Source organism: Electrona antarctica (assembly GCF_951216825.1).
Source record: "Electrona antarctica genome assembly, chromosome: 10".
Classification (NCBI taxonomy): domain Eukaryota; kingdom Metazoa; phylum Chordata; class Actinopteri; order Myctophiformes; family Myctophidae; genus Electrona; species Electrona antarctica.
In genome coordinates, this window is record NC_136791.1 from 18207592 (window position 1) to 18219367 (window position 11776).

Here is an 11776-nt window from a genome sequence, read left to right on the forward strand (position 1 = left end):
CTTTTCATACATTTTGAAAACCTGTGAAATGGGATATTCTGCACAATGAGCACTTTTACTTTTCCTACTTATGGACGGGTGTATATATATTTTTAACGTTCTGTTTATTAATTATTTTTTTTACAAATGCAAAAAGTAAATTGAGAAATACAAACAGAGTAACCTACTTATTTTATACACATATATTTCTACACTGGATAATATCCTGCTGACGTATCAAATGACAAATATTGTACTTTTACTCCACTGTGTTTCTATGAAGGGAAAAAAGTACATTACAAATCTGGAAAATCTTAGATTATATATATATATATATATATATATATATATATACACATACACACACACACGTGTACACACACGTGTACACACTTGACCAGGAGGAGCCCTATCTTTGACTCAAGTGGGGTCGAGTACCACCAACTCATTGCCGCACAGGCCTGCAAGTCCAGGGGTCAAGAGCTCAGACTACTCAGAGCCAGAGCCATTGTATGAATTGTCACTGTTATTAACAAAAGACTTAGTGAAGGTGCAGCCACTGTGTGCGGCTGAGTCAGTTGCCCAACACACGGCTGCAACCACGATCTTCAGCTATAGTACGTCATTGTGGCAGGGGGCATGATCTAGGTGCCGCCTGAGTGGAGAGAAAGGTCTGGCTCTGCCAGCTCTGACCACTGGCTCTGCCAGCTCTGCAGCACATTGTGTTAATTAAATGAAGGACAGGTGCTGTGTACAGTATATAAGAGACCTAAAGTGCTTGTTTTCTCTATTGCAGTGAGAGGCTGGGTCCAGAGTGAGAGTCACACGCATGCTGTCCACATTCCCATGCTTTATTGCTAATTGCGAACGAAGTGAGCACTAACTATAGAAGCTGGCCGAAACTGTCTGTCTGTGTGTCAGTCTGTCTGTCTGTGTGTCACGCTGTAACACCACCCGCCCGCCACCAGAGGGCAACTACGAACTGAAATTGGAACGATGCAGAGGTCTGTGTGTGTGTGTGTCAGACTGCCACAACATCTTCGTTCGCTTCCCGCGTTTACGCGTCTTGCTTGTGTGTTATACTGTAGGTTTAATGTCACTCTGTGACTGTTTGAGTTCCATGCTACTGGACTTTTGTTATAAAGACTTTTACTTAGTAGTGACTATTGTGACTTTGTTTTTGCACCTGTGGATGACCGTTCATGTTGATGCCTGGCTTGGAGGAAAAATCTACAAACTTAAAGGGTCAGCGCCCCCGGGCATGGGGTGTTTGAGCTACGGGGACAGCACTCTCTGTCTACAGAGCAATCTTCGTTCCTACTATCACCGGTCACGAAATGAGTTTTCTTCAACGGGTGGCTGGCATCTCCCTTGGGGATAGGGTGAGAAGTTCAGTCACACGAGAGAGACTCGGAGTAGAAGCGACTCTACTAATAATCTCTCTCGTGTGACTGAACTTCTCACCCTATCTCTAGGGGAGATGCCAGCCACCCGTCGAAGAAAACTAATTTCGTCTGCTTGCAAGTCGCGACATTTTTCTTTCGGTCATGATCCACACTTCATTCATGACCATCGGTGAGAGGGTTATACCCCGTCACTCCGAACCACCGCTGTTCCGATCGTCCACTTCAATTGATTGGACTGGCGGGGTTTCTCCATGTTTCTAAAGACCCCGGCACTCTGACGTTCACAATATGTTATTTTAAACACAATAATTTCATAGACAAATGACCGAAAAAAACTAATGTGTGAGTGCGACCATATGGGCAACGTGGCCAGACAACCGGAATCTAATTTTATTTTATTTCATATGAAAAATTAATGACTGTGATGTACTGACACCACGAACTATAGCCTCCTCCTTTCTCTTCCAGGTGCAGAGGTGTGCCCTAAACTGTCTCCAAAGGCGAATCATCCCGGTCCAAAATCTTCCATCCTGTCCATAACGTGCGTCATTATTAGGCTGTGTTCCTGCCAACCTGTCGCCATGTACAAAAACACTTCAACATTATTGTACTTACCTTGACAAATTGCACTGATATACCCGGAGTCTGTCTACATAAACCAGGCCTTTTGTCTGCTTACTGTATTAAGTCATGGGGGATTCCAACATCAGCCAGCTGGCAGCAGCCGTTTACACAGAGACGCGGAACCGCTTCTCAGCGAGCGAGATGGATCACCTCATGGACACGTACGACATGCACCTGGACTATGGCGTCCCCCCAGATGAGCTGCCCGACACCACGCAGGGCCAGGCCTTCTTCGTGGCTACCATCGTCATCGGCGTGGTCCTGGTGTGCATATAGTGCTGTCACGTTTACACGTTTAAGTTGACGATTAATTGTCACAAATAATTGCGATTAACGATTTTATTGTGTTTTTTGCATTGGAAATTGTAACATTTATGAATAGAAATTACATTTCTGTTTGCCTTTTAGGTTTCATAATAAAATAAAGTGGGGCAGATATGACAAATAACTAAAATAGGAATAGGAATCTTGAAGGAACAAGAAAGTGGCCACACACTGATAGCCAAAGTGCAAGTTTAGGATGCAGATTTCTGGAAAGCAACGAAATATTTGAAATAAATTGCTGGCATTTTTATACATTGTTTTATACATTTCATAGAAAAGGGTTTAAAAAAATAGCAGAAATAGCAGATCTACAAGCTGCTATTCTGAAATATCCATGTATCTTTCAGCATGGAAACGATTATGACGATCATGACGAAATAATTGTGATTATCTCAAATAATTGCGATTAGACGATTGTGTAACAACCGTGACTGCACCCCCTGTAGGTGTGCATCATGCTGGTGTGCGGCGTGGGCAACTTCCTGTTCATCGCCACGCTGGCGCGCTACAAGAAACAGCGCAACGTCACCAACTTGCTCATCGGCAACCTGGCCGTGTCCGACTTCATTGTGGCGGTGGTGTGCTGCCCCTTCCTCGTGGACTACTACGTGGTCAAGAGGCTGTCCTGGGACCACGGCCTGGTGCTCTGCGCGTCCGTCAACTACCTCAGGACCGTGTCGCTCTACGTGTCCACCAACGCGCTGCTGGCCATCGCCATAGACCGGTAGGTTCCACCTCTACGATTCATTTGTGTGCACGTGCGTGTGTGTCTGCATGCGTGTTCAATTCAAGATGATGTGTGTTTGTTTCATATTATTGTCGCTGCTGGGTGGAAATGGATCCCACACGTAACACTTTCACGTCACACAATTAAATAAATAAATAAAACATAGCATATCTACAAGTTTGCATTGTGACAATTTAAGGTAAATGAAGTACCTCCAAATCGTACCTAAGTAGTATACAGTACTCGAATAAATGTATTAAGTTACTTTCCACCACTGCCAATAGGAACTTGGTGATTCAGTTGACTGACACTAACTGCCATAACATTCAGAGATAATTAAATGGAGTGCAATGCAATGAAATACCCTTGACGGCTTCTGTGACACTTTCATTATCTTTGTTTTGTGGAGTGAGATTCATTTTTCTTGAGAGTCTTTTATCTAGCTAATGGTGTTTTCAACATGTCAACAGAGATGCTTGGCGATGTAATCAATAGCACACGGGCCTATTAGCCGCTGTGACATGGCATCTTATCATATAGCCTAGTCTGCAGTCTCGATGACAATATGAATACAAAGTGTTGGACTTTTACAGAGAATTGTTCAGTTGAAAGTCTGTTATTTGCCATAAATGGTTGCACTGTGTAAAAGCAATTCAGAATTGTCATCAGACTGGGAGCACATCAGAGAACGGTCTGTAGCCATTCCCTTAGCCTATAGAAACTTACTTTTCAGCGCTATCATTTATTGAAAAATTAAACACACTACACAATCGGCCTGGGGTTTCATGGCCCTTCAAAGGACCTATAACATAAAATTCAACTTTCTCCATTTCTTTTGTGTTTTTGGGTCTCCCATATGTGTTTTCTATCCACACAAATAACCAATTTTGAACAATCAGGCTTTCATATCATATAGGTGCTTTAATGGAAATTGCTCTCAGGAACAGCTCAACTGATTATGTCACATTGATGTCATCCTACTTTGTATAATTCCTCCTCTTCTTCAGTCTTCAGTTCCAAATGTGCATTTCCACTTTGTTTGTATGGAATGGAAACAAGCCTGGTTTTATCTAGCATCAGTATTATAATGACTAAAATATTAAATAATCTGCATATCAGCACCCCCACCACCTCAGGACATTGTGGTACTGCAGCTAAAACTGCTTTCAAAGTCCAGAAAGAATGACAAGGACTGGTTATATCAGAGTGGTGATTGAGGCTCAAACCATTAGAAATAACTTTGAGGGACATAGACCATATGATATTAAATATTAAAAGCCGTTTTAAAATTAGTTATTTGCGCTTTAAAGCAACCAAGCAAACAAACAACTTTCCAGGAAGAGAAATTACATGGTTTCTAGCTTGGATCTCCATTGATGATGTCATTGGTAGCCCACTAATGAGACGCAGAGTGAGTAGATGGAAATTGTACCATCTTGTAAGGACCAATTTACAATTTAGGCATTTAGCAGACGCTCTTAATCCAGAGCGATTTACATTCAGCAAGAACAAAAAGCATGGCAATACATCACATACATAAAAAAGTAGTTATCATGAATCATACGTAAGCTAAGAACGTAACAGTGGAATATCTATATAATGAAACTATGCATGTATTGTATACTTCATCTCATCCCGACTGGACTACTTGTATGCCTTCATCTCATCCCGACTGGACTACTGCAACAGCATCCTCTATGGAACCACTGCAAAAACCCTCAACAAACTACAATACGTCCAAAACTCAGCTGCCCGCCTGCTCACCTCCACCCGCTCCAGAGACCATATCACCCCAGTCCTCCGTGACCTCCATTGGCTCCCCATCAAACACAGAATTGATTTCAAAGTACTTCTCACCACCTACAAGTCTCTGCACAACCTGGCTCCCCCCTACCTCTCCGCCCTCCTCGAACCACACGCACCATCCCGCTCCCTCAGGTCCAGCGATGCCGGCCTCCTGGTGATTCCCAAGAAGATCAGGCTCAAAACCTGGGGCGACAGGGCCTTCTCTGTGGCCGCCCCTACCCTCTGGAATGCCCTCCCCAAACAGATCCGGGATGCCCCCTCACTCCCCACCTTCAAAACCGCACTAAAAACCCACCTGTTCAGACTAGCATTCCCCAGCTGATGTGTTTTTAACTTGTTACTTGTAATGTTTTACTGGTTTTATTCTTATTTTCTTTCTTCTAATAAAGTTGTCCTTTTCTCTTGTTCCCCCCCCCCCCCCGCCCCCACACATGTAAAGCGTCTTTGGGTATTAGAAAAGTGCTATAGAAGTCCCAGATATTATTATTATTATTATTATACTTTATAGTGCTATGTCTACATAAAATGCTATCTAAGTTACATAAGTTGGGCCTTTGCATACGCCTGTAAGATCGTCGGGCAAGTGCTACCAATTATCTGAAGTAATGTTGAAAATTGGCAAAGTGCCCCTTTAAGCACATATCTTTAATCAAAAATGTATATCTTATTAACGGCATCAATAAAAAATAAAAAAAATAAAAATCACAGCGTTTCTCACTCAGAATGTCAGTATAATGAATAATGCATCACCCAATATCAAGCTTAAATGTGACTGAAAGCCGATGGCCAATCATTATTACATTATGTGGCACAGTGCACCATATGAGACTACTAAGTGGGCTGTTTGATTGCACTATAAATTAAATAAGTTCTTGGCTGCAGTGCACGATGTCTAGAGGGGTATTAAAAGTTGTTCAGGCAAAGAACACCTCAGCTGAGACAGAGATGAATGTGCGGACCCAAAGTCCCAAACTATTATTGTATAGCCTAATAATAGTTATTATACAATAATAGTTTCCCCTTGCCAGTGGCAGGGGGAAAGGGGGGCTAACATTTTGTTGCCCCTTAATTGCATACGGGGCTACCTCGCCCCATATCAATGTTTTTTGTCTATATCTGCATTCCACTGATGCAGGTAACTGTATGTACTCAAATGGTAAATAAAATATAAAATGTTAATAAGTATGAAACACCATTGCATTATTGAACATAATGCAATGCAGGTGTCTCATCAGTGGCCTATGAAGTGGTGCATATATCAGACAACTGGCAAGATATAAATGACTATTCTAGTGTTAGGGTTTAATGTGCACATTTCGTCCATTTTCTCATTTTCTCAAGGTCAGTAGGGTATTGGAAAACAATACGCTGCCCAGCCGTGGTTTGGAATAATCTCTCTATATTCCCTTCAGGTACATGGCAATAGTCCACCCTTTGAGGCCTCGCATGAAATACCAAACGGCGTACGGTTTGATCACAGGCGTGTGGATCATACCGGTCCTCATCTCCATCCCATCCGCCTACTACTCTGAGACCATGCACCTGTACCCCCACGATGGCACCGGTAGGCATAGATGGGACCATACTCGTTATTATCGTTTATTGTGATTACAAAACGCTCACAATAATCATATCACAGAGATTTAAATTAATCAGGAAATTGCCCTCCGTCACATACACTAGGATGAATTTGCTTTTGTTTTGCTGCAAATGTAGTACCACCCTCTATACTTGACAAAGCGGACATGTAAAGAGTACATTTTATACTCCGTTATTTCCCTTTACACAAATCGATTCACCAAAAATTGCAGATCTACAAGCTTGCAACGCGTTGTGAGCTTGCAGATCGGCTATTTTAACAGAATAGGGATGCTGAGGGTTCAAGTGGTTAACAAAAGTGGCATTTAATTACAATAAACTTTTCCACGATAATTGTGTGATTTTTCGTGACTTCTCATTTTTCGTCCCATCCCTAGGCAACGCCGTGCCGGCGCCCGCCAACAAGGTGTTCTGCGGCCAGATCTGGCCCGTGGAGCAGCAGGCCTACTACCGCTCCTACTTCCTGTTTGTGTTCGCCGTGGAGTTCGTGGTGCCCACCGTCGTCATGGTGGCGTGCTACGCCCGGATCTCCCGCGAGCTCTGGTTCAAGAGCGTGCCGGGCTTCCAGACGGAGCAGATCCGGAAGAGGCTGCGCTGCAGGCGGAAGACGGTTAGTCAGGGAATATTGTCAGAAATACTTCCAATCTGGGAATAAATGCCTTACCAAGAAATGTCTTCACCAATGTGTTTGTAAAGGTGTCTAGTAACACATCTCACAAAGACTGGAATTCAGTTACCCTAGTGAAATCTGTGACAGCTGCTGAAAGTACCATTAATAACCTATATGAAATGTGATTACCTGGAAAAGTGGCTGTTTTTATCCCAAGGAGTGTTTTTCGTGCTTGCAATGGATTCAGAATCCTGAATAAAAGCCCTAGTGTGACCACTCATATTCTATACTTAAAGCTGAAGTAATGGTAACCCTACTTTCAGCAGCTGTCACATATATTTCCCCTAGGGAAACAAAATGTCAAACTTTGTGAGATGCGTTACTTACTAGACAACTTAACAAACACATTGGTGAGGAAATGTATTGGTATGGAATGTATTCTCAGATTGTTTCTTAATATCCCCTGACTAGGTGATGGTGCTGATCGGCATCCTGACGGCGTACGTGCTCTGCTGGGCACCGTACTACGGCTACACCATCCTGCGAGACTTCCACCCCACACTCATCACGCGCCAGCGGAACTCGCTGGTGGCCTTCTACGTGGTGGAGTGCATCGCCATGAGCAACAGCATGATCAACACCTTCTGCTTCGTCAGCGTCAAGAACAACACGGTCAAGTACCTGAAGAGGATCGTGCTGCTGCGTTGGAAGTCCACCTACTACGCCCCGACGAGCAAGACGACGGTGGACGAGACGGACGTGAGGACGTCCAACATGCCCGTGACGGAGGAGATGGAATGTATAGTTTAGTTTAGTTTATTTGATCATCCTTCAGTTTCAGATACAATATTTAAAGACAATGAATGGAAGCTGTTACAAAAACAAAACAAAACATGAAGATGATCAAAAGGAGTAGGCAGAAGCTAAAAGCTTTTAAATGCCTATATCCTACTTACAACAGAACATGATTCGTAATACTCATTACATTAACATTAACAGATTCACAAAACAAAAGTCAGATACGAGAATTCCACCCTACACCCTACACCAACCCCTATCGGTCCGTCGACTTAGGCTCTATTGTAGCCTGACGAGTTTGAGTCCCGATCCTGACGGCCTTTGCTGTGTATCTCTCTCCCCGTTTACTCTCTAACTTACTCATGATATTTTATGAGGGAAGGAACTACTTCTTCCATGAGTCATATTGCGCGTACCTTTCCAAAGACTCCAGTCAAAACGATTGTTTAGCTTGATTCTTTTTAACTTAAATTGTTGTCTTTATTATAACTGTGTTTATTGTTAATAGTGTTGTATAATATTGTAGTTGACTGGGAGCAATTTTCGTGACATTCGCATGGGGGTAACGGGGGTGCAGGCATTTGTTCCGACATACCAAGAGTCTGACAGTCTTTAGTCCTAACCCTAACCATAACCAAACACTAACCTAACCCTAACCCTAACCAAACACTAACCTACAACCCTAACCGCACGCGGATGCCACGGGTGATTTGTAACCGGCAGCACGGGTGATTTGTAACCCGCAGCACATGTCAGACTTTTGGTATGTCGGATAAACGTCTGCACCCCGGGGAACGTTAACGTTTCCACAGTAACGTGAGCTCCACCAATCAGATGTCGACTTCACCGGATTTGATTGATTGCATACAGATGTGTGCCTTCAAGCTTCTATACAGTAGTATATATAATAGCCTCACATTACAACCAGGAGCCTAGTGGTTAGTCTACGTTGGATTGATAAGATAAGGATGGCAAAGGGATTGCATTGTTACTTCCGGAACCTTGCTGCGATGCTATATTTAGGGCCAGGCCGATGTGTCGGCCATTAAAAAACGGAAATTATGCAGCCATTGAGTCACGATTTTGAACCACTTTATTCCCGATGTCCCTAATGTGTTTATAGATAGGCTATTGGCTCCCATTGTTTTGATTCTAGGTTTGTCGATCGGCTAATTGTTTTAAACATGTTTGAATAGGGCCTAAGTGGTTAAATAAATTAAGCATACTTTTTTATTCATTCATTATGTTCTTAAAAATACATATTAATCCAATGTAATTGATACAAAAAAATTACAATACCGGTCAAAACATCGGTATTCGGTTACCAAAGATTTTTTCAGGTCAAGGACCCCCAAAATTATACAAATTTGACCGCGGACCCTCCCCATTTGCTCTATGCCACTGTCTACTCTATACAATAGGTCAAGTGTCATGGGTCATGGGGGGAACATATTGTGAAAAGAGCCGATCTACAAGCTCACAATGTCACAATGCCTCGTTGTGAGCTTGTAGATCATCTATTTTCAAAATATTTGCCTTTTAGGTAATAAGTAATATTTGACAATCTTTTATAGTATACTTTGTTCGTTACTTTTGACGTAGTATAAATTACCTTATTATTAGTTTCTCTTTTTTATTTTAGTCATTTAAAAGGTCTTCAATAATGAGTACCACAGACGAATAACAGTCTAAGTCCACACTATTGATCCATAATATATAAATGATAGATAAGGGTTCAGGACAACAAGGCCTTTTCGTGGAGGGGTCAGTCTGAAATTTGGACTTAGACTGTTTTTCGTCTGTGGTACTCATGAAATGTGTAGATACCCTGTATACACATTGTATGTTGGTTTATTTACTGTTTGTTTGTATATGGGTAGATTGTGCCCACATTGTTCATATGCATCGTTTATTAACAGCTGTGGATATCATGCCCACAGCGTCACATGCATGTATCGGTAAATGGTGCATGCACAAGTGCAGTAGAGTAGAGTTCTACAAACTGGGTTATTTGGTATTTTTTATTTATACGATATTCACAATGCAGAATAGTTAGAGAAAACTTGTGACAGGTAAAGAAATATATATGTGATGTATATTTATTTTAGTTTTTTGGGCTTATTAACAAAGTATTTTCTTTTTGTGCACTTCCTGATTGAATGTGAACGTGATATTGTTTATGTTTTTGGTGTATTATAATCCCGTAAGGGATGGGATGGATCGTTTATTAACGGCTGTGGATATCATGTCCATATCATGCTCACATGGCAGTGTTTATTGATGTGGGTATCGTTATTTGTTAGCGTAACTGTTCCTCATTTTGCTGGGGACCCCACTCAAAGACCACACTTTTCAGAAGCGCTGGTCTCTGACCCAAAGATCTGGCATCCTTCGTCAGACTCTATTGAGAGAGATGTTGGTGCATGGAATTGGTTTTGACTTTTGAGTATTTGGAGAGCACAAGGAAGCACAATGGATTATGAGAATACGGATGGAATTTGATAAGGAATATGTGTTACTAGTATATCAAAGAAAGATGTTAGTTAAACTTATGTTCAAGGAACGGCTGTACGTGAATGTAATGGTTTTGTTATTCACATTTGCATTTCTAGTTACTTGCGTGTCCCTTTTATGCCCATATATGGAGTTCTTTGTCAGGCATGCCCATACTGTATATGGATGTCATCTGTATATGTCATCTGTATATGCAGATGTCAGAACATCATTGTGATCTCAGAACAGGCCAGCTCCATATATGGAGATCTAGGGGTGATCAGATGTGACTAATTGGCTAATTTGGGCCCTGTCCAGCCTGGGCAGAGGCCTTTTGTGGTGGTTCTGGACAACCGCTTGTCCGACTGTCCGGCCTTGCACTCCCTGCAAGGCCGGGCACTGCACTCCCTGTAGTGGTGTGGAAGGCGTGTGTCAAATTTGAAGTCGGTTCTCGAGTTATCTGGATTACAGACGTACGTACAGATGTACAGAGATGGTATAGAGAGGTGCCCGTGGGGCCTCTACGGCAGTGGCCTACTTGGAATGATGGAAGTTGAAAATGCATGCCCCATCCGCATATATTATGTCTGTGTCCCTTTTATGCCCGACGTCAGAATGATGGCAGATTTCTGTATGTGTCTCTCTGTCCCTTTATTCCTATAGGAGTTCTGTGTCAGCCATGCCCAAATATGGAGTGTTGGTTGGAGTGTTGTGAGGTCAGAACAGGCAAGCTCTGTGTCAGGCATGCCCAAATATGGAGTGTTGTGAGGTCAGAACAGGCCAGCTCCATATAAGGACCCTGGGCAGGGGCCCGGTCCAGAGCCCGGGAAGAGGCCTTTTTGGGGCGGTTCTGGACAACCGTGGGTCCGACCGACTCGACACCGGGCACTGCACTCCCTGTGGTGGTATGGAACGTGTGTGTCGAATTTGAAGTCGGTGGGGCTAATGGTTCTCGAGTTACGTGGATTACAGATGTACAGACGTACACACAGAGACTTGATGCATTTATAGTTAGAAAAGATAGACTACAGCGGTGCCCGTTGGGCACTGGCCTACTTGGAACGATGCAAGTTGTAAATGCATGCCCCAACCAGTTATTATGTCTGTCACTTTTATGCCTTAATATGCCCCTGTCCAGAGTCTGGGCAGAGGCCTTTTGTGGCGGTTCTGGACAACTGACTAGGCCGGGCACTGTGGTGGTGTGGAATGCGTGTGTCGAATTTGAAGTTGGTGGTGCTCGAGTCGAGTTACGTGGATTACAGACGTAGATTATGTATTTTTCTGGGGAGAGAAGAGCAGACCAAGTACAGAACCAAAGGTCAAGTTTACAAAGTATTGAGGGTTTAAGTGGTTAAATGAAAATACCCAATAACATTAATCCATCATAGAAAAGTTAATGTGCAAACAAAT

At 42.8% G+C, this 11776-nt stretch overlaps 1 protein-coding gene across 1 annotated transcript; it reads left to right on the top strand.

Moving 5' to 3' along the window:
• Positions 1-2162: 2162 nt before the first annotated feature.
• prokr1b (prokineticin receptor 1b) lies at positions 2163-7885 on the top strand (the record flags this gene model as incomplete). The annotated part of the gene is made up of 5 exons (XM_079511846.1): positions 2163-2273; positions 2780-3057; positions 6279-6430; positions 6843-7075; positions 7547-7885. 5 exons carry the CDS (start codon positions 2163-2165, stop codon positions 7883-7885), a joined length of 1113 nt encoding a protein of 370 aa, XP_079367972.1.
• Positions 7886-11776: the final 3891 nt, after the last annotated feature.